The sequence below is a fragment of the Cryptomeria japonica genome, chromosome 9, assembly GCF_030272615.1.
Source record: "Cryptomeria japonica chromosome 9, Sugi_1.0, whole genome shotgun sequence".
Classification (NCBI taxonomy): Eukaryota; Viridiplantae; Streptophyta; class Pinopsida; order Cupressales; family Cupressaceae; genus Cryptomeria; species Cryptomeria japonica.
The window spans coordinates 631678684-631703390 of NC_081413.1; the positions used below are offsets into that span (position 1 = coordinate 631678684).

At 35.7% G+C, this 24707-nt stretch overlaps 1 protein-coding gene and 1 pseudogene across 1 annotated transcript; one reads left to right on the top strand and one right to left on the bottom strand.

The window, feature by feature from the left end:
- The first annotated feature begins 8776 nt into the window (after nucleotides 1-8776).
- Nucleotides 8777-12354, top strand: LOC131058090 (probable UDP-arabinopyranose mutase 2). The gene is made up of 4 exons (XM_057992110.2): nucleotides 8777-9343; nucleotides 10866-11116; nucleotides 11645-11813; nucleotides 11923-12354. The coding sequence occupies exons 1-4, from the start codon at nucleotides 9020-9022 to the stop codon at nucleotides 12223-12225; spliced, it is 1047 nt and encodes a 348-aa protein (XP_057848093.2). The 5' UTR covers nucleotides 8777-9019; the 3' UTR covers nucleotides 12226-12354.
- A 512-nt stretch (nucleotides 12355-12866) lies between these two features.
- On the bottom strand, nucleotides 12867-12957 carry LOC131058093 (U6 spliceosomal RNA; annotated as a pseudogene).
- Between the last annotated feature and the right edge of the window lie 11750 nt (nucleotides 12958-24707).

Sequence of the window (24707 nt, forward strand, 5' to 3'; positions counted from 1 at the left end):
CTTTTACCACTTCAGGGACTTTCCCTTCTAGTAACAAGAGTCTCCTTCTTCTCATGAAGAAGAGGCCTTTATATTTTTCCATAACTTCATAAAGTTCATAATTAGACGCATCAGGAAAATATTGAGCAAATATTTCCTCTCTTATCTCCTATTCCTTTTCTATGGCAATGTGTCATTTGTTATCTAAAGAATTGAATAAAGAATCCAGTGTCACGAATTTAATTTCTAATGGCGACCAGTCATTAATACATAAATATTGAATGACTTCCTGTTCTACTTCCTCTTTCTCATTGTCATTGAAACCATCAAAACAATCTACTAAATCACTCAACACTTTTCTCCTAATATTCTTGATAGTTCTTTGACAATGTGTCAAAGGTTTGTAAGAGGAAATATCAATATTTATCAGTGCTGATGATGTCGGTTCTTTGCTGGTTGTCTTTGTCTTCTTCCTCATTTTGCCTAGTCTTCTTAGGTTGTTCCTTAGATTCTGTATCCTCTGAGTTCAGTGTGTTGCCTTTTGTCTTCTTCTTTCTCTCAAATACCTTGGCGGGTGCAACTTTCGGTTTCTTCTTTGTTGGTGACCGCTTGGTCACTTTAGGACTTGCTGGAGTAACCGGTGCCAATACAGATGGCACTGCCTTTTCCTTCTTTACTAACGACTCTTCAACCAGTGTAATCCTTTCTAGATAGGTGTCGATTCTCTTCTTCTTAGGATCAAACGGTGAGGAAAGTAGGGTAGAAGCATACCCATCTAGCATATCATACATTACCTCATATCCCATAGGTTCCACCTTTTCTTTTCTAGGCTCAACCGCCTCCATTATGCACTCATCTACTCTAATGGTGAAGCAGATGTCCTCTTCATACTTCTTGACAATATCACCAGATATTCTCACCCTTTGGCTCATCTTGCATCTGAAGTCATCAAAGTATTTGTTCAGGACTTCAGATAACCGGTTTAAACCGCTTGAAGACTTTCTCTGATTTGCTTGGTAACCGATTGGTCAGCAGACCACTAAATATCACCGACTCCTGGGAAGTAGCCTTGGAAGTAGAAGAACAATCCAACCAATAGTTGTCCAAATTTAAACTTCAAGGCATTATCCTGTTTGATTGACTTCAAATTCACCAGAAGTTGCCTTTGCATATAGGTACATAAATCAAACGAGGCATCTTCCATGATCATCCTATAGGTGGCATTTACCACTGCAGCAGAGACAGAGTTAATTCTACTAGCATGGAATGTCCGGTAACCTATCACCATGTAGGCATATTTGACCAGATTGTCCTTGATGGTATTGATGGTCATTCCCCGTTGGTCGCTCACAGAATCGATGAGGTTGGTTATTTCCATCTTAATGACTTTCCTTAGGGCAGGAACATCTCCAACATTACAGAAACCGGTGATGGCATGAATCACTTCCGGTGTGATGTCATGTCTCTGCTCCAAATACATTTTGTCACCGTGCACTCTGCTTAGAATGATGTGGATGTGATCATCTATAAATTCTTCAAGAAAATAGACCGCATTGTGAAGCTTCTTCTTTTCCAGGATGTTGTATTCCAGTTTGATCTTCTTGTCCTTCCTGCATAATAGGCTTAACTGAGAATGGATCACTAGAGATCTTAGGTCTTCAATTTTACAGTCAATATAATCCGAAATCCCTTCCTCAACTATAACACTAGCAGGTATTTGGGATAGGGCATTATATTTTGCCTTTTGTTGGATGAAATCAACTGAATCAACGGGTGCACTAGAACTAGAGTGTGATACAGAAGCCATGATAAACAGAGAAACTCAAAAAAATACCTTTGCAGGTCAAGATTTAGGGCTTGCAAATTCCACTTCGCCACACACTACTTGGGTTGTTGGATTACCACTTTGAGTTCTATACTTGACCGATTGATATTATCTTCTGATTCTTCTTCAAAGTTTTGAAATCTCTCTGAATCGCAAGACAAATCTCCTTTTGTCGCTCCGCACTTGAAAACTTCCTCACTCGCAAATTGATAAGTGAAAATGACTTGAAAATCCCTTTTAAACGAATTCTTCACCTACCATAATAAATGCTCCACCATTAGGGCGTAAACCCTAATTTTCCTTTTACCGTTTCCGATCTTTTGCCAATTGACAGGTATCACATATTTGTTAAGGTCTTTTACTGGTGTAAATCGGGGGCTCGAAATATTTCACCGATTTGTTTCCCCCTAAGCTTTTTTGTAGCTTAGTTTGTCGGTTGAGCGACTTCCACAATAGGTGCAGAAACGGGTTCTTCTTGTGACACTTCCTCAGGTTTCTTCTTCCATGTTGTCTTCATATCTGTTTTAATAGTTTCAACATCAATCTTTCCTTCCGGTGTGACTAGTATATCATCTGATATGATCTTTCTCATTCGGCAGATCCTAGCAGGGTGTCTCGGTTTGTTGCAATGATAGCAAACCTTTCCAGGTGATCTCCAAGGTCCATTATTCATGTTTCCATTCTTCCTTCTGCATGTTGCAGCTGTGTGACCTTTTCTATGATAGATCAAACAGGTTTCTCTCCATCCGGTTGCCGCTTGATAGCCACTGCTACCTGACTAATGATTATAGGTATTAAACCGGTTTGGATTTCGGTTCCCAGAGGGTTCAGGAAAAACTCCTTGACTCCTTTGAGGATACCTTCCGGTGTTGTGCATGATAGACCTGAATTCAAATGCTCTATGCCCAAACTTGTTGCATGCATAACAATTTCCATTGAATCTATTGGATCTAGGCTTATTGTTTAGAAAGTAAGGAAAGTTATTGTAAGCCTTATTTCTACATACATTAGCAGTATGTCCTTCCTTGAGACAATTAAAGCAAACAGGTTTGAACTTTTTCTTACCTTTGATGTCGGTTGCTTCTTTGATGCTACATCTTTTGTTCTAGAGGTCTCACCTTCCTCATAACCAGAAAAACCAAGTCTAGTGGTATTCTTCACCGATTTTGCTGATTCAAGCTTTTGTTCTAGCTTAACAGTGCTCTTATTGAATTTGGCAAGTATTTCCTTTGACTCAGTGAGTTCTTTGGAAATAGAAGCATTGGACTCCTTCAAGGTTGCATTCTCGGAAATAGCCATGTTTAGTTCACCTTGCATTTCCTCTTTTTCTACTTTGCTCTCTTGGAGATGAGCAGTAAGTGCATTGATTTCTTGCTTCATCTTGGAGATCTCATGATCTTTGTCTTTTAACAAATCTTCAGCTTTTCTCCAGTTCTCAAGCTCTTGACACATCCTGATAGTCAGTCCTTCAAGTTCCCTTCTTAGGATGGCATTAGACTCATTCAGTTTTTCAACTTCTTCAACTAGGGCTTCCATGTTCGCTTCATCAGAGGAACTGTTTTCAGTTAGTTCCATCAGTTTTTCAGCATACTCTCTTCTTTTTGCCAGAGAGGCCTTATATTTGACTTTGAGTTCATCAAAGGCTTTCTCAGTTTGAGTGAGGCGATGAGTAAGTTCCCTCACAATGTATTCCCCCATATCTCTTTCCAAGTGGTTAAACTTATAGAAAGGTTGGCTCTGATACCAATTGATGAATACTAAGAGGGGGGTGAATTAGTAGACCAATAATTATTGAACTTAAACACTTAAACAGTTTAGCAGTAAACCGGTATAACAGTTTTACCAACAAACTAGTTAACACAAATGCAAACCAAACAACAAATAAGGCATTCACCCACATAAGCACAATCACCATAACACAATAGATTTTGATGTGGAAACCCAAATGGGAAAAACCATGGTGAGATGAAACTCACAAGTAACTATTTGCAGAATAGTGACCAAACCGGTTAAGGTCATACAATGTTCTTTACCAGAACAAATCCTATTAGGAATCTCAATCTCTGTCAGGAGATAAGTCCGATTAAAGACTACCTTGTGAGAGGATTTCAGATCCACAGTGGTGAACCACCTTGTTAGAGGATTTACAAAGGCTTTGGTAGGCCTACCTGGTTAAGGGTTATAGATTTGTCGAAGATGTGAGTAATCAACAAGTGAATGATCTAGCAAATAGCACAATCTGCTTGATTAGATCCATGATAGCTCATTGCTAATGTATTTCAGCATTACTTCAGCCTTCAGTAAATCCACACTCTGTTACAACACACAGACTCGATCTTCTCTTCTAAGATCACACATTCAAAAACTCATCAACCACACAAAAACCCTAACACTCTTTAAAAATCTAGATATGATGTCCTTATAAAGGAATCTGATTTCATGTCGGTCCAATAGGATTACATTCTAGGTTCCTAGGTTCAGTTCATCTAGACACATTTGGTAACACGACACAAAATCACCGTCAAAGTGTCGGTGGATGGTAACTCATCACAAAAATACCGGTTGGTAACTCATCATAGAGTATTACCGGTTCATACAACTTTACCGATTACCGGTTGGTAACTCATCATAGAGTAATACCAGTTCAAATATTAAACCGATTATCGGTTGTCCAAAAATGAAAACTGGGAAAATGATAACTGTTGCTTCAGTTCCTTCGTACCGCTTGAGATCCTCAAACTGCTTGAGGTCTTCATACTGCTTGGGATCAGTAAACACTTTCTGCAAAACACCGATAGTCTAAAGACTATAGTACATAATACCGGTTTGGAACACATACCGGTTGAGCATAACTTATGCATATAAAAAGTGATCTCAAAGCAAGTGTGTGTCCATCAATGACAATCACAACAACATCATCAAAAATGCCAACACTAATCATATGGTGAATAGTGAAAGTCTTAACAGGTTCTTTCGTGGGAATGGAGCCCTTGTGAAGCTATAGGGTGGATATGATAGAGAGGAGTTTCCCAACCACTAGAAAACGATACTATGCCTAATGATAATGAAGTACTTTACTATGGAAGGTCACTTTAAAGTTTACTAGTACTTTTACCATATGTCACTTCTCAATCATTTTAGGAACCATGACACCATCTCCTTCTCCTTCTATTTGTTTCACTACTTAGGACACTCTATCAAACAAGTCCTAGACCCTAAAAACCAAGATAAAAAGTATGTTCCCTTGCACCAAGGCTTGATTTATAGATTATATTCATTCTATTTGGCTTTGTGTCTACTTAGGAGTATTGTGGTCATGGAAGCCCCTTCCTTGAGTGCTTCCCCTTTGTTACTTGGTATGTGTAGTGCTTTAAAAAAACATTGCATTTGCCAACCTAAGGTTGCTTTCATTGCTTCCCCTAGAACCCCCTTTACCTTAGTGGTTATTATTGAACTTGATGTGTCGAAAACCTAAAATCCATCTACAAGAAAGAAGAAAGGAAAGAATATGAACCACCACAAGAAGATTACTATTTTAAAAGATTCGAGTAAGGAAGAAGAGGAAGGAAGGGAGAGCAACAAGAATGAAGGAAGAAGAAGGTTGAATAGATTGGCCTTTGCTAATTCTGGGAAGGGTAAAATATTAAAGCTTGTTGATTATGACTTGAAAGATGAGTAAGGAGAACAAGGGAAGGAGTATGAAGAAAAATAGGATGAGAGGAATGCAGATGGTGGTGGGGAGAATTTGGATGAGAACCCAAAGAATTCAATGAATAATAGTTGGAATGAATAGGGGAACCCAATTGAGGATGAAGGAATGGAAGAGGAAGCTAAGGTGAATGTTGTGGGCAAGATTTGGATGGGATATCAAAGTGCTGAAAAAGAGATGAAAGAATTGGGGGAGGAACTACGTATACTGAAGGACAAAATACTTGAGTTTGAAAAGAACATGGGCAACATTTTTAGATTCAGCCTACAGGTTATGCATAGTTTAGTGACCTACCTCTGTTTAATTTAGGATAAAATCCTGGGTGATGTTGTGGGTGAGGATGACATTCACAAGGATCTATTCAAGTTCCTTACCAAGGATTGAAACAATGTCCTATTGCCGACGGGACAAGGTGTTAAGAAGTCTAGTAATGCTTAGTGTCATAGGGCCTCCTTTTTTGTTATTCTTGTTTATTGAAGCTTGGCTTCTCTGATAAACTTATAGGTTACTACATTATGTTTTATAGTAGTTGATGTTTTGTACTTGGACTTTGGTTATCTCTAATTGGTGTGTGTTTACTACTTTCGAATTGTTGAGACTATAGTTGTTATTGGTTTTTTGTTGTAGTTTTGTTGTTGGTTTTGGACACCTTCAGTTTGAGGATGTTATTGGGACAACACCCTCGTTATCCTACTTTTAATATCATAAACAATAATAGCAATGGATCCTATTATGAAAATTTTGATTAATGGGTTCCCATAACTACCCGCAAGGGTAGCAGAGTTGACTTGGGCAGTGGGTTTGCTCCCCATTGGTCTCAAGTTTGACTCTAAGGCCTGGACTCACCCGATGCACCTGGCTTGTAGGTGGCTTGGTACATCCCCAATGGATTATTCTCGCCTCAAGTCGCCCCTTCCTGAACCCCAACTTGGCAATACATAAGTCCAAGGTAAGGCGGGTTGGGCATTGGGCTGACTCACGAGGATACCATTGGCGCAAAAAAAAAATTAAGGGTTCCCATAACTTATTCCTTTTCTCACTCTGATTCCATAAAAATCTAATAACATTATTGAGTTTTAGATTTTATTAATGCATCCTATATTAACTCAAATTAGGAGGAACCAAATATGGTTATACCTTTAAGAGGATAAAATAAATTAGAAAGTGGTCTCATGGGGTTTCATGATCTATTAAGTACTTGTGCCCTTTGAAACAAAAAGTAAATATGCTTAGGATTAATTATAATCTTTTTGTAAATAAAGTTGCCCTTATTTTTTAGTTTGAAGATTTGATTCAAGGTGGGGCTTAAAATTGTCCCACCAGCTTATATTTTTTAGTCTATCACTTGTCAATCAATTAAATTTTCTAAGATCATAGTGAACTTAAACTAGAAATTGAGATCTTTTCCTATCAATTGAAAATAAGCTTTGGAAAAAGTGGGTGGAAAATAGGGAATTGTGAGAGAGGTGTTGGAAATAAGTATCAATTTCATATTGAGAAAAAATGACACATGGTTTCACAATTTTTTTTCCATCTTATTACATATTGAGAAAAATGATACATGACTTTCAAATTATTCCCCCTTTTTAATTTACTTCAATTTTTTAATTTTATTTCAAAAAACTATAAATGTTATTAATGATTTCTTTTAAAAGTACTAATTAAAATGACTGCTTAAACAATAAAATTTAATAGTAGTCATGAACAACTCCATAAATTTGGAAAATAGCTAGTGCCCAAGTAAACTAAGTAGCCACGTAAAGACCCTGACACCACATTGAACTTTCTAAAATGTAAAACTGAAATTATAAAATAAATTAATAAGATTGAATTTAGACTGGACTGTCTGTAAGATCCTCTCTTGACCGAATCTGGAGTCATCAAGATGATAGTAAATCACGTCTCTCAGTGGCAGTTCAACATTTCAGCATGCATAATCCCCAAATTCGGACTTACCAAATTGTTGTTGGGGTTTTTGATCGATTTCATATCACTGAATCCCTGGAAGCAGAAATTTTTGGTCCAGCCAGTTGATTAGACCAAATGGGAAACCTCTATCATGCCTTTTTTCCAATGGAAACTGTGGCGTTAGACAGAAACATTAAGGGTAGCTGTTTTGTTTAGTTTGGCTAGCAGTCACTGCTCAAAATTTTAAGGAGCAATTTGTGAAGCAGGTGGCTTCATGAAGATTATTTTTTCTGCTTATAGTTAAGCGGACATGTTTATTCTGGTTCCAAAACGATAGTACGGATTAACTAACGCGTGTTTACATCATGTTCCCAGCTGCTTAACTCTATTTTCTGCTTAAATTTAAGTAGTTAAGTGTTCCCATGCAACTTAAAAGTTGTCAAAAAATGGATAATTTGAAATCTTTCCCTATTTTGGTGGAGCAGCTATTGTTTAGGAATTAGAAATAAGCCATGGAAAAAAAGGGGGGGCTGGAAATAAGCAGTGGCTGCTTATTAACAAAAATGCCACATGGCTCCACAATTTTTTTTCCCTCTTTTTTTAAAGATTTTATTTCTTTTTTCTTTCCAAATTTTATGTGCACAAATTAGTATTAATGCTATTAATACAAATTTAAGATGTTTTGCTTAAAAATAAGCAACAAAGATAAATATTCATGGGGTCAGCTGCTTCACAAATAATCTCTAAAAATATTGAGCAGCGGCTGCTAGCCAAAATAAGCTAAGCAGCCGCATGGGAACATGCCTTACACCGTCGATTTTGCAATAAACGACTCCGATTGACTAACCTGTCGCTAACACGCTGAACGAAAGATCTGTTTTGGAACCGGAATAACTTCAGCCTAGTTAAGCAGTCAACTTAAATTCTTTAACTACATAGATAATAAATTATTTGAATAATATTAATCAACAATCTCTCACATAAATCTTGGGAGGGAAAGATTGATAAAAATGGAGGCAAAAAAGTTTGTGCAGCCATGTGGCATTGTTTTAAATATGCAGCTGCTTATTTAAGTTTGTGCAGTCATGTGATATTGTTTTAAATATGCAGCTGCTTATTTAAGTTTGTGCAGCCATGTGGCATTGTTTTAAATATGCATTGGCTGTTTATTTCCAGCCCCTTTTTTTTTCACAGCTTATTTTCTTTTTTTAGCATTGGCTGCTTCAAAAAATATTGCTTCAAAAAAATAAGAGAAGATTCCAAAATATCCTTTTCCCATAATTAAAAATATGCATGGGACATTTTAAGTGTTGAGCACAAAATAGACTTAACAGCTGCATGAATAACTCAAGAAAAACTGGTATAAATCGCATCAACGCCACACTGGAAACGCTCCAACGTGCATTGCTGTGGAATTTTTCCTTGAAGTAACAACCATCAAAACTAATTCATTCACCTTTAAAAGCCATAGGAGGGGCAACAAATTAAGGGGAGGGAACTGAAAAAATGAGATAAGTACCACTGTAATTGCCTTCTCCTGGCATATAATTGTTTAATTCATTCTGGATAAGGCTGAGGTTTTTGAATTGAAAGGAAAAATGGCAAGCAGAATCCATTCTCCCACCCCCCTGCTCAAGGATGAGCTGGATATAGTGATACCCACTATCAGGAGATTGGATTTTCTGGAGGTGTGGAGGCCCTTTTTTCAGCCATATCATCTCATCATAATTCAGGATGGAGATCCCTCCAAGATCATCAATGTGCCCGAGGGTTTCGACTATGAACTCTACAACCGTAATGACATTAACAGGATCCTCGGCCCCAAGGCCTCTTGTATCTCCTATATGGACGGCGCCTGCCGTTGCTTCGGTTTTATGATCTCTAAGAAGAAGTACATTTATACAATTGACGATGACTGCTTTGTAAGTATCATATCCCTTTGTGGGTTCCCCTGCTCTTTCTTTTTCTCACTAAGTGAATCATGGTGCTGTTGCGGCTGTTTTTTGTTTGGGGTCGCCTGATACTTAATTTCCTAATTTTGCTGGTATGTGCATTGCAATGGCTTTCTGTCTGCAATTTTTTGAAGATGGGTGGTATTGATTAATGATTCTGTTGCTTCTATATCTTTTTCAGGGTCGCCTGATACTTAATTTCTCAATTTCGCTGGTTTGTGTCATAAAGTCATTCTGTCTGATTTCTCTGTTTGGGGTCGCCTAATACTTAAATTCCTAATTTTGTTGGTTTGTGCATTACAATGGCTTTCTGTTTGAATTTTGTGAAGATGGTTAGTATTGATTAATGATTATGTTGCTTCTGTTTTTTTTTCATTGTCGCCTGATATTTAATTTCCCAATTTCGCTGGTTTGTGTCATAAAGTCACTCTGTCTGATTTCTTTGTTTGGGGTCGCCTAATACTTAAGTTACTAATTTTGTTGGTTTGTGCATTGCAATGGCTTTCTGTCTGCAATTTTGTGAAGATGGGTAGTATTGATTAATGATTCTGTTGCTTCTGTTTCTTTGTCATGGTCACTCGATACTTAATTTCCCAATTTCGCTGGTTTGTGTCATAAAGTCAATCTGTCTGATTTTTCTGTTTGGGGTCGCCTAATACGTAAGTTCCTAATTTTGTCGGTTTGTGCATTGTAATGGCTTTCTGTTTGGATTTATTGAAGATGGGTAGCAGGTAGCAGGCCTAGAAATTGATGGCCACCCCTGCCTGTCATATGATTTTTTATGACAGTTTAGTCATTCTAATGTCTTTTGTTTTACTTAAATGTTAAGTGTCAATTTTTTAAAAATTTGTGAATAGTTTAATATAAATTCTTTAAGTTTGACAGAATTGAAGTTCTAGTAAAATTCAATTGTGGTGAATGCAAAAAAAAAATGTAAAAATTTAAAAACAATGATAAATTAGTAATGCTAAAAAATCTTAAATTTACTTGTAAGTTTCTAAATTCAAACCCTTATTATAAAAATAGAAACTATTTTAGATTTTTTTATTGCAATATTTTTAAAAAATAGAAATAATTATATCTTATCATTTCAATTGTTAGAAGTTTCTATATTGATATTTAACACAATTTTATAAAAAATATTAAAAAACAAATTGACAAAGTTTCTAAATTTATATAAGAAAAAACATACTAAAAATTCATATAAAAATAATATAAAATTAGAAACAATTATATCTTAATCCTACCATTTTAAAATACTCTAAATAAATTCATATATTTATAATAAACTTTATGAAATAATATATATCATTATATATTACCTATTATAATTTATTACTGATAGCTGCATTTGTTTATGAATCTATTTCATCAAACAATCAAAAGTAATGGTGTTGAAGACAAAATAGATTCGAAAACAAATCCTTTGACAAGTCCTAGAGAACATTTGGGTGTTGTTGTTATAATTTAAAATGGGCTCTCTGCATTACAGGTTGCCAAGGATCCCTCTGGAAAGGACATAAATGCAGTGGAGCAGCACATAAAGAACTTGTTGTGCCCGTCGACACCGTTTTTCTTCAATACCCTGTATGATCCATTCGCCCCTGGAACAGATTTTGTTCGTGGGTACCCTTTCAGCCTGCGTCATGGGGTACCCACAGCTGTTTCTCATGGCCTCTGGCTCAATATCCCTGACTACGATGCCCCCACTCAGCTTGTCAAGCCCATGGAACGCAACACCAGGTATGCTTATTTTCAGGAGGATTGCTGCTTTATTCCTTTGGAGAATGTTCATTTCAGTCTCTTTCAAGAGTTGAAACATACCTTATTCTCTATGCACTTGGCTTGGGTAAGGGGGGATCCATTTTGTGATCATTTCATTCATTCTCTCAATTTCAAACATACACTACAGTTTCAAATTCTTACCATCATCACAGTTATCAAATAGTATTCACAATGAGAAGTTTCAAATCCTTAACATCACAGTAACCAAATAGTAATCTAATAGATTGAACACAACAGTGAGTGAGATTGAACATAATAATGGGGAAGCAAATGAACAGGAACATCAATAATCTGTCCAATATTTCATATTCAGCTAACCCACACATAATTATTTTGGTTTCCAAACCCAGATCTGCACTTTTGTTAAAAATCTATACTCTGCATCTTAATTGTAGTTATTCTTGCATGCATTTGTATCTTTCAAATGATCATCTGAAAGTGTAATTGATCATTTTCAAGGGCCTAAGCATGTGTGGTGCCTTGTAGATATGTGGATGCAGTTCTGACCATTCCAAAGGGTTCATTATTCCCTATGTGTGGGATGAATTTGGCCTTTGACCGTGAGTTGATTGGCCCTGCATTGTATTTTGGTCTAATGGGTGATGGCCAGCCCATTGGTCGCTATGATGACATGTGGGCAGGATGGTGTGTAAAGGTTTCACACTGCAACTTGTCTCTGCAGTTGAATCATCAGCTTTCTTCTGATTTTGGGTTCAAGAACTTGCTTTTAGTATGTGAACTTGAAACTTTTGTTTTGGTTTCAGGTTATATGTGATCATTTGGGTTTGGGAGTAAAGACAGGATTGCCATACATTTGGCACAGCAAAGCTAGCAACCCATTTGTGAATTTGAAGAAAGAGTACAAGGGGATATTTTGGCAGGAGGAGATCATTCCATTTTTCCAATCTGTTACCTTTCCCAGACACTTGACATCTGTGCAGGAATGCTACATTGAGCTCTCAAAGCAGGTCAAAGAGAAGCTTGCAGAAATAGATCCATATTTCCTGAACCTAGCAGATGCAATGGTCACATGGATTGAGGCTTGGGATGAATTTAACCCTGCTTAAAAGAAGGAATCTACGGTTCCTAATGGATCGGCTAAGTAGGATAGAATCAGTCTGCCAGTTCTGTTAGAATCCATTATTCAATGTTAGGTCCAAATTTTTGCTACTATGTGATTACAATGTTTTCCGTTATGCTGCCATGGTGGGTTAATCTGCCTAAGCATTATCTTCCAGTTTAAATGTGAGTGCTAATGTTAGGTTCAAGCTTTATGGTTGCTTGGTTATATTTCTATTATAAAGATTACTGCCAATTCCTTTCATGAGTATGGTAGTAGTTATAGAATTCAAATAAGTAAGCTGCAGAGATCCTTTTTTTGGGTAATATTAGTATGATGAGTACTTTGGTGGTATAGAACTTGCATAGATTAAGTCCGGATTACATGTAGGAGCCAAATGCAGTCTTGTATAAAGTAGCGAATGAACACAGTTTTAGTCTGCATCTGAACCTTCTCCATAACCATATGGAAATGAAATCCGCAGAGAAAAAGAGCAATTAATAATAAAGAAGAGACTGAATTGAATCTCTATTATAATCTCGATGAATTGGTCTTTAAATTTGGTGCATTGGAACTCTTTAGAAGCCGTATTGTTAGCTGTAAATATTGAATATTTATACTGATATGTTTTCTATCCTCTAGAAAAAGAAAAAGAAATAGTTTATCTGGTCATTCTGCAAAGGGGCCATGAAATCTTCTCTGTATCATTCCAATTTTATTAAAAAAAAACAATATTTCTGATATTGTTGTATATTTATGTCAATATATGTTTTCTTAAATGGTGTGAATTAGCCTTGTGCTATATCAATAACATGGAGAACCTATAATCATTAGATTAGTAAAAGCATTTAAAGTGTTTTGAAGGTGTCTTAGAGTAAGGTTCAATGCAGGCTTGGACTTTGACGGTCACCCTTACCTGTCATATGAATTTTTTATGACGGTTTAGTCATTTCAATGCCTTTCATTTGACATTTTAAGAAAAATATTAACTGTCAAAAAATAGAAAAGTAGAAGATTGAAGCCACACCAAAATGCAATGCACATCTTTCTTGGAAAGAAATGAAAATCATTGTCTTAATAGAAAATAATGATAAATTAGTAATATATGCAAAAATCTTAAATTTACTAAATAAGTTTCTAAATTAATACACTAATATATATATTATATATTAACATTAAATGATAATCAATTAATAATTACTAATTTAGTAATAATAAATATTTAAATTTTAAAATTATAGTTATCATGACAAGTTTCTATAACAATCTTATTAAATATATTTAAAAAATTAAATTGACTAAGTTTCTAAATTCATATATAAAACAATAGAATATATTATAAAAATTCATATGAAAATATTTTATCAATTATATTCTATCATTTCAATTATGACAAGTTTCTAAATTCATATGAAAAAATAGAACTATCCTAAAAAATCATATTAAAATATTATAAAATTAGAAACTACATCCTTCCATATTCTAAATCCTTCCATTTCAAAATATTCTAAATAAATTTGTATTTTAATAATAAACATTCTAAACTAATATATATATTACCTACTATATTTTTTTACGGTTTATTTATAATTTGAAGTGTCATCTATACGGTTTTAGAAAAAAATAGCATGTCAATGCATATGTTCTACTAATTTTTTAAGCTGTCAAATACAGTACAAAAGTGAAAAAACGACCATTTTGCCTGTTGAATTCCAGGCCTGGTTCAATGGAGGGGGACTTCTTAACAAATTTCAATAGTTGTTGTTAAGATTTTTTAGGAATATTTTTAAATCTGACGGTTCCATGAATTTAGTATGTAGATTAGTTTAAAAATTTAAGTTTTAGAATTTAAGGAAGTTGGTGGTCTCATGGACATACAAGGTAAAAAAGAAATAACATATACGTCATTTTCTTTAAATTTTTTTTCATTTTTCCTCTAAAATTTTGTTTTGGGAGAATCTAAAGTGTTTTAAAGGTATCTTAGGGTAGGGTTCAATGGAGGGCAACTTCTTAAAAAATTTCAATTGGTGTTGCTAAGACATTTTAGGAATATTTTTAAACCTGATGGTTCCATGAATTTAGTATGCAAATCAGTTTAAAAGTTTAAGCTTTGGAATTTAAGGAAGTTGGTGGTCTCATGGACATACAAGGTAAAAAGGAAATAAAATAAACTTCATTTTCTTTAAAAAAATTTGCATTTTTCCTCTAAAATTTTGTTTTGGGAGAATCTAAAGTGTTTTGAAGGTATCTTAGGGTAGGGTTTGATGGAGGGGGACTTCTTAAAATATTTCAAGAGGTGTTGTTAAAATTTTTTAGGAATATTTTAAAATCTGATGGTTCCATGAACTTAGTATGGAGATCAATTTAAAAGTTTAAGCTTTGGAATTTAAGGAAGTTGGCCGTCTCATGGCAATGGAGGGGGACTTCATAAAAAATTTCAACAAGTGTTGCTAATATTTTTTAGGAATATTTTAAAATATGATGGTTCCATGAATTTAGTATGCAAATCAGTTTAAACATTTAAGCTTTGGAATTTAAGGAAGTTGGTGGTCTCATGGACATACAAGGTAAAAAGGAGATAAAATAAAGTTCATTTTCTTTTAAAAAATTTGCATTTTCCCTCTAAAATTTTGTTTTGGGAGAATCTAAACTTTTAGATGTTTGACAAGTGGCAAATTGAATTCCTAAGGTGGTGGGACAATTTCTAGCCCCTCCCTACCTCATTTGCACTTGGTTAAATATGCAAATCTAAAATGTACTATTTTTTAGAGAAGATTCCAAATAATTCCCTAGCAAATTTTTTTTCTTCTTCATGGAACCTCCTTTTCCTTGAAATAGAAGTTGAAGCTCCCTTCATGGAACTTTACCCTTAATTTATTAACATTGATAAAGATATTCAAGAGCATTAAAATACATATTAATTAGAAGAACTATATTGACCATAAAAGTTTCAATGAGTATCTAATTATCTTTCGAAGTCAATTCATGCAATCAAAATATTGTTTTATTATTTTAAAATTCTTGTAGCTAAACTTCATTTGAGAATTTAATATATTGAAGTCATAGGAGGTCATCTATCTCTAGTTTTGATACAAGAGTTGCATTTTCAATGTGGTGGAAAAGAAAAACAATTGTTTTGCATACAATAGTTGAAGTAATTTTAACTTCCATTGATTTTCTTAACATGATTGGTTGAATCTTTGTTGTTAGATTTACCCATCTTAAAACCTATATCATGTTAACTTCTTTTTTTATGTTGGAATTTTGTATTTCATTTTAGTATTGAATATGTTGAGGGGGTGTACCTAGTCTAGATCTAAAAATCACATCGAAATTATTTTTATTTAAATTCATAGGAAGAAAGTGGAAATATTTTTTGTGGATTCACTATGTGAACTTTAAACTAGATCTTATTTCAAAAGGAAAAATAGTGACATTCATTTTTCCCATTTCTTAGAGTATTGGTTATCATGTATATGCTTTTATTATATTTAAGAAGGGAAGGGCCTTGAACCCATTACAAGAAAGATAATCATTGCAAAAGAGAGGAACCAACAAAAACAACAAAATTGGCCACTTGGTTAGTACAAAACCTAACTATGACAAAGAAAGAACATAAAATAGAAAAAAAATTAACCATGATAGCTCCAGTCTTTTTCTTTTTCTTGGTCTATCTCTTGATCCTCTACCATTTAGTCACTATCCCAATCATTCCTCTAGTTGTTCCTTTTTCTTAATCTTCTCATTCTTCTCGTGATCATCCTCAATAATGAAATCTTCTTTCCCTAATTCAGACTTCTTCAATCCCCAAAGACATAATCCTCTTTGTCCTCTTTTTCCTCAAAAAGCTCCACTTCTTCTTCCCCTTGGGTTCAAGTTAGTCATTGCCTGATAGTAGGATTCTTCATGTAAATTAGGATAAAAATCCTCATCATCCTCCCTACGTTCCCCTTCATTCTCTTTTTCCTTATAATATCCATCTTCACATTTTTACTTTTCTTATCAAACATATGTTTTCCATCAACCTTGGCTAACCTTGCAAACCTTCTCCAACCCAAAGTCACTTTCTCACCCTTTTTAGACCCCTCATTACACTTGTCTAACTCTTCCTCATAAAAAATGTCCATAGAATACTCCTTATACCTAACATCAACTTTCCCACCAACAAAAACGTTTTCTTTGATTTTTTATAACCCTTATTCTCAGAAACAATATCTTCTTATAATAGACATTAAATAACATGGATGTCCTTTCCTAGCAAGGATCTCCTTAACCACACATGAGAGCTCTATATTATACTTCTAGTATTTCCAATCCTGAAAACAATTCCAAGATCTTAGAAGCAATGTTCAAAACACAATTTACACTTTTCAAGAGTAAACGTTCTTACAAATATGTCTTTGCTTTGAGATAATTTATGCAAGAGATATTTACACTTTTCAATCACATTCATACTCTTCCAAGGAGGAGGTTTAGAGTTCTTCAATAAAACAATTATTAACTTGGAATCTCCTTCATTTTCCACCTTCTAATATCACAACAATTTAATTTTTCTAACTCCCAACCTCATCGCCTATGCTTTAGCCTCAATATTTTCTTTCCATCCTATATTTGTAGCATACTCTTCAATCACCAATCCTTTATCATATCATATAACAATAACAATGATAACAATTTTTCTAAAGGAGCTCTGCAAGTTTCAAATTTCAAACTCGTGTTGTTCATGATGGACTCTGCTGATGGGAATCATCCCCCACTGCCTATGGACCCCGCTTTTGACTCTACGATGTTGACAATGTCTATCACATCCCCTCCTGGTCCCATGGTGGATTCTCCTTCTGGTCTGGCTATGATTCAGCTTGACGGTTCTAATTTGGGGAGCTCTCTGGTCACACCCGTGGTTTCTGATCCTATACCCGATGTGTCGGTTGTTCATATAACACAAATCTCAAAGGTTGTAAAAACATGTTTGTCAGAAACACTGAGACTGTGGACCCCAACATCATCCCCATCTACTCGTAAATTGAGGAGGGAACGTCTTTAGAGCTCCCTGACGTTGTTCTTGACCGCATTTTGCACAACATGGTTAATACTTTGGTGGGAAAATTATTCTCCCTGCACCCCATGGTGAAGAAGGTTAGAAAATAGGTCAAGGACAAACGGAAACTGAAAGGGAGTGTCTCTGTTAGCACCATGCCTAGAGCCCTCTTCCTCTTCAAATTCACTGCCAAGGAGGATGTCACTCTTGTCCTTTATGGTTGCTTGTCCTATGGTCAAAACAATAATTCCCTTTGTCGTTGGAAGGCTGGTTTTGACCTAGTGGCTAATTTATAGAAAACTGCTCTGGTTTGGGTTTGGCTCTTAGGGCTCCCCCTTGAATATTGGGATGATTCCATCTTTAAATGGATTGGGAATATCCTTGGTCATTTTCTTGGTGTCGATGAGATTACCAGAACCAAATCGCGCCTGGTCTATGCACATTTCTATGTTCAAGCTACTATGAGCATGAATCTCCCCAACTTTATCCCTCAAATCCAGGCTTGGAACCTGGACTCAAGCCCTTGTTTATGAGAATGCCACCCTTTTCTGCCAAAAATGCTAAAAATTCGGGCATATTATTTCTCAACACAATGCTCTGGCTCCCTTGCCTCTTAAGCTTAAGGGCCCGACCCTCGATGAAAGCCATGTGCCAAATGTTCCTCCAAAGTATAATGGCTCGATTGTGGGGCATGTTGTGGCAACTACTTCTGGCCTGGATCTACCTCCCCCTGCAGTTGAGGAGCTAGTTATGGAAGAGTATGTTGGCATTTGATTGAGCATTGCATTGATGACCTATTGTGTTGTCATTTATGTCAATTGTAACCGGTAATGATGTTGTTTTTGCAACCAATAGTTGAGCAAGTGAAGGACACCGATATTACTCTAGAAGCAGTGAGATCAATCGGTAAACCTACTTGTTGATGTGCCAAATCCTAACTGATGGAGCTTGGTGAATCGGTTGTATTAATCTATGATCAAATGGTGATCGGAGGTGATTATGCCACGTATGCATGTTGCACGTGATGAGTTTCAAAGTTGTTTTTGGTGCATTGAGATAACAGTTTAATCTTGGGAATGAGCGAGTACATTTCATGAAGTGGAAACCGTATGATGAGTTATAGGAATTGATGAAGCGGTGATCAAGGAGCAGTCGAGGTTGTCTTATACAATGTGCAATGATTGCTATGTAATCCAACTGTCATACTTGAACCAATTTGTTTGTAATCTCTATGAGATCTTAGGTTTGTGATATGTTACTAACCTATTATTTGTCTTATAAGGTCGATGAGTTATTTTGTTGTAGAGTTGGCAATTTTGGTTAAGTGTCAATGTGATTCATTGTCTAACCAAAATGAGTATCTGCAGTATTTGTGAAGGCAGATAGGAGCATGAGAAGGATTTCATCAAGCAGAGTTAGTGCTTTTTACTAGATCAATTTTCTCTCTAACAATTACAACAATTAAATCCCTTAACTAGGTGAGCTTTAATAGACTTAGTGCTATCTAAATCCTCTAACCAGGTGATCCATTAGCTTGGATTTCAAACCATCTATTGAGGTTACTCTTAATAGGGTATTGCTTCTAACAGGGCATTATATTCAATCACTTAACCGGGTGGTCCCTAACATGATCTGTTCCTAATAGGACATTTTGTAAAGCTTTAATAGGCTTGGCTCCTAATAGGGCGAACTTCAGAAGAGCTCAAAATACTTGTGGGTATTCATCCCCACCGTGGTTTTTCCCATTGGGGTTTCCATGTCAAAAATCATTGTGTCAAGTGGTGAATGGGTTTTGTGGTTAATTTGTTTAACTGTTAAATCCACCTAGTTATATTAAGATGGCCGACAGTAATCTTAAATGTGCTTTTACTATTGTTAGTAAAGTATTTTGATGTTTTGGCTTTACGGTTCGGGAGTTTCAGACTTGTTATATTGTTATTTTGATATGCTAGTCAACTAGTAAACTGTTAGTACTATTGTAGTTTATTACTCAGTGTTTGAACCAGTTAGTTCAGTGATTGACTTGTGAGATAGTTTTTGAGTTTGCTGAAAGTTAAGTTAGTTTTCTATCTAATGATTCCCACCCCCCCTTCTTAGTAGTTGTCTGGATCCTTATTGATTCATCATATCATCAATTGGTATCAGAGCATTGCAGGTCCTCTAGTGTCTAAGCCTAACAAATTCAGGTAAAGATCTAGAAGAACATGATGAAGAAAGAAGGTCTGAAGTTTAATAGGAAAAACTACAGAATATGGAGGTGATAGGATGAAAATCTATATCAAGAGTCTAGGAAGTCAATACTGGGAACATCTTGTTACAAAATATACATTACCTAGTGGGATTTTGTCCGATGATCAAAAGAAAGAGCAACAAGAGAGTAATCAAGCATTGGAGGCCATTATTAGTTCTTTGTCTAATTCAGAGTATGTTGATGTCCATGGTCTAGAGACTGCTTATGATGTGTGGAAGAAACTTGAGGATATCTATAGTGGTGATGAGCCTATGAAGATTGCTAAAGAAGAGGGTCTGAGAGGTAAATTTGATGACATACAGATGGCTAAAGGTGAGAATATTCAACAGTATGATCAGAGGATCAAGGAGATAGTCGGTGAGATCAAGAGTGCTGGTGGTAAGGTGGAGGATGCCACAGTGGTTAGTAAGGTATTGAGAACCCTTCTACCGATCTATGTTGTCTGAGTTGTAGCCATTCAGGAAATAAAGTCTATTGATAAAACAAAGGTAACTCCTGACTTCATCATTGGTAAACTTACTACATTTGAATTAAATGGTTATGATGGTAGTTCTCATAAATCCGAATTTGCATTTAGAGATTCAGTTTCTAATTCACTTGTGAGGAAAAGAAGAGATGTTAGACACAATTATGAGTCTAGATCCAATAGAGAAGTTGATGATGAAGACAGTTTGATCGATCTTGAAGCATTTTTGGCCAAGAGGTCACCCAAAGGTACTGGTAAGTACAGAGGTAAATTACCTTTGAAGTGTTTTGCATGTAACAAGATTGGACATATTGTTGCTAACTGTCCTAATGGTGACAATGAGCATAAGCGTGAGAAGTACAAGAAGTAAAAAGGAAAAGGAAAAAGAGATTGCCTCATTGTAGCTGATGATGGAATCATAGATGAGGAATCTGAGGGAGATGCTAATGAAGACATTGTCTTTGCTTCCATTAAAGAGGAGACATCTCATCAAAAGGCATTAGTTTCTCGCATGGATAATTATAATTGGATCATAGATAGTGGTTGTTCATACCACATGACCAGTGACCAGAGTAAATTTCTTACTTTGAAGGAATTTGATGGGGGAGTTGTGAGATTTGGAAATGACTCACCCTGCATGGTAAAAGGAAAGGGAACCATTTCTCTTAATGGAAAGAGTAGTGCAGATAGTGTCTACTGGGTTGAAGGATTAAAGCACAATCTTTTGAGTGTAGCTCAACTCAATGCCAGAGGTTATCCATTAAAATTTAAGAATAGAATGTACAAAATCTATGGGAGAAAAGGTGAACTGATTGCTACCGGTAAGAAGACAAAAGGTAACCAGTTTCACATAAATCCTAAAGTCAACAACTATTTAACTTCTAAAGTAGATGATAGTTGGCTTTGGAATCAAAGATTTTGTCATATAAATTTTGATAACATTGTCAAAGTCAGTAAGTCCAAGTCAGTAAGAGGTTTGCCTCAATTGGACAAACCGGTGAATGCTTTCTGTAAGGAATGTCAGTTAGGGAAGATGACATCCTCAAATTTTAAAAGCAAATCTTTCTTAGCAGAACATTTGTTAGATTTGGTTCATACAGACCTTTGTGGACCAATAAGGACTAAAAGTATTCAAGGTGATATATATTTTATGATCTTCACTGATGATTGCTCAAGACTTTAGTAATTTTAAGGCATTTAGAGCGTTAGCTGAAAAGGAAAGTGGTAAGAAGATAAAGTGTTTGAGATCTGATTAGGAAGGTGAATTTACTTTAGAGGAATTCAATAGATATTGTGAAGATAATGGAATTAAGGGGCAACTTTCTGCACCTAGGACACCACAAAAAAATGGTATTGCAGAGAGGAACAACCGGTCAATTGTTGAGGCCGCTAGAACAATGCTGCTACAATGAGGTGTAGCATAAAATTTCTGGAGAGAAGCTGTCAGCACAACTATATACACTATGAACTGGATATTGGTAAGAGAGGTAAGATAAAACTCCTTATGAATACTGGTATGGTAGGTCACCTAATGTCAGTTATTTTAAGATTTTTGGCAGTAAATGTTTTATCAAGAGAGGTGACTATGTTGGTATGTTTGATGCTAAGAGTGATGAAGGCATATTTCTTGGTTACTCCACCAAGAGTAAAGCCTACAAATGTTACAACAACTAGACAAAGAGAATCATTGAAAGTGTTGATGTCCGAGTGGATGAGAGTCTTGAAGTTTTAGGAGAAACCAGTGAGGAGAAGAAGGAATATGAACCTTACATTCTAATTTTGGAACCAGAACCAGTAAAGCTAGAAGTTGGTGAGGTGAATGATGTAGTACCAGTTCAACTGGAACAGGTAGATTTTGTAGAAGATGATGATAGTGAGGAAGATGAACCTAAAGATAATGATCATGTTATACCAAGGTATGTGAGACTCAATCATAATCTTCACTAGATTGTTTGAGATAAAAATGCCGATGTTTTAACCAAAAGAAGAATTAGAGAGAATCCTTGTATGATCTCCACTATTGAGCCTAGAACTGCTAAGGAAGATTTTGGAGATGATCACTGGATAAAGGCTATGGAAGAGGAGCTTGACCAGATTGAGAAGAACAATACATGGACCCTAGTACCCAGACCGATGAATAAAAATGTGATAGGTACTAACTGGGTATTCAGGAATAAACTGAATGAAGATGGAGTAGTAGTCAGAAACAAAGCAAGATTGGTATGCAAAGGTTATGCACAGGAAGAAGGAGAAGACTATGGCAAGACATTTGTACCAGTTGCTATATTGGAAGGTGTTAGGAATCTACTTGCATTTGTAGCATACAAGAGATTCAAAGTATATCAGATGGATGTGAAGTCAACATTTCTAAATGGAATACTGGAAGAGGAAGTATACATTGAACAACTAGATGGTTATGCTTTGACTGATACAAAGGATATGGTGTGTAAACTACACAAGGCACTATATGGTTTGAAGCAAGCACCAAGAGCATGGTATGAAAGACTACATTCACACTTGATGAAGATAGGTTTTTAGAGAACGAGTGAAGACATCAATATATATCTCAAGATTGAAGGAGATAAGATACTTGTTAGTGAAGTGTTTGTGGATGATATCATTTTTGGAGGCAATGATAACATGAGTGATGACTTTGCAAATGAGATGAAAAGTGATTTTGAAATGTCTTCGGTAGGAGAGATAAAATTACTCATAGGTTTGCAAATTCAATAGATGAAGAGTGGTATCTTTATCACACTGTCCAAATATGTGAAAAAAGTATTGAAGACATTTGGAATGGGAGGCTATAAACCATTTGGGACACCAATGGTTACAGGTTGTAAAATGTCTAAAGAGGATTATGCTGCATCCGTTGATGAAAAGGAGTATTGGTCTATGATAGGGAAATTGCATTATGTTGTACATAGCAGACCGGGAATTGCTCATGTAGTTGGATTAGTTACTAGATTTTAAAAGACCCAAAGGAGACACACATGATTGCAACTAAAAGGATATTCAGACTTTTGAAAGGTACTATTGATTATAAATTATGGTATCCATATGCAGGTAACTTTTATTTTAAATTTTATACAGATGCAGACTAGACAAGAAATGTTGATGACGGGAAGAGTACAACCGGTAGTGCATTGTTTCTTGGTGGAAGACTTGTATCTTGGAGCAACAAAAAGCAGAGTTGTATATCACAGTCCACTGCTGAAGCTGAGTATGTTGCAATGTATATGAATTGTACCCAGGCAATCTAGATGGAACACATTATGGAAGGATTCAAGTTGAAGATCACTTAATTGGTAAAGATTTTATGTGATAATACCAGTGCAATAAATATTTCAAAGAACCCATTGTTACATGCTAGAACCAAGCATATTGAGCTGAAAATATCATTTCTTGATGGAGAAAGTGCAGAGTAAAGATGTGTTATTGGAGCATGTATCTACTAAGGAGCAACTAGTAAATATCTTTACTAAACCTATGCCTAAGACTAATTTTGAGTATCTTAGAGGTCAACTAGGAGTTGTGCCCCTACATGAGTTCAATTGAATAGATGTAGAAGACATCAGTCCTAAAGAAAATTGAAGATCTTGAAGCAGGATTGGTGTAGAGTTGAGCTAATCCATAGGGGGAGCAACAAGTTGTAGAACAGTGAAGTATGACACTACATGTTTTACTTTCACTTCAACATTCTTGTCAAAAGGGGGAGAAGAACTGTATGATTATGGGGGAGAAGAAATATATGATTGATAGGGAGAAGAACTGTAGCCAATTACCAACTGAAGACATGGAGACTCAATTGTAGGAGAGTACATCCAATAAAATGTAAACCAAGATTTCTATACCTTTGTATGTGCATTACTCTTAATTATCACAATCAAGGGTATTGATATTTGTATTGCCATCAATGCCAAAGGGGGAGATTGTTGGAATTTGATTGAAGATTGCATTGATGACCTATTGTATTGTCATTGATGTCAATTGTAACTGGTAATGATGTTGTTTTGCAACTGGTAGTTGAGCAATTGAAGAAAACCGGTATTACTCTAGTAGTATTGAGATCAAGTGGTAACACTACCTGTTGATGTGCCAAACCCTAACTGATGGAACTTGGTGATCAGTTGTATTGATCTATGATAAAATGGTGAATAGAGGTGATTATGCCATGTATGCATGTTGCACATGATGATTTTCAAATTTGTTTTTGGCACATAGAGATAACAATTTTATCTTGGGAATGAGAGAGTACATTGCATGAAGTGGAAACTGTGTGATGAGTTACATGAATTGATGAAATGATGATCAAGGAGTGATCGAGGTTGTCTTGTACAATGTGTAATGATTGCTATGTAATCCAACGGTCATACTTGAACCGATTTGTTTGTAATCTCTATGAGTCTTAGGTTTGTGATGTGTTACTGACCTATTGTTTTGCTTATAAGGTTGATGAGTTGTTTTGTTGTAGACTTGAGAATTTTGGTTAAGTGTCAGTGTGATTGATTGCCGAACCAGAAGGAGTATCTGCAGTATGTGCGAAGGAAGATAGGAGTATGAAAAGGATCTAATCCAGCAGAGTAGTGCTATTTACTAGATCAACAAATGCCTGTTGTTCTCTAACAATTACAATAGTTAAATCCCTTAACCGGGTAAGCTTTAATAGGTATAGTTCTATCTAAATCCTCTAACCAGGTGATGCATTAGCTTGGATTTCAAACTCTCTATCGA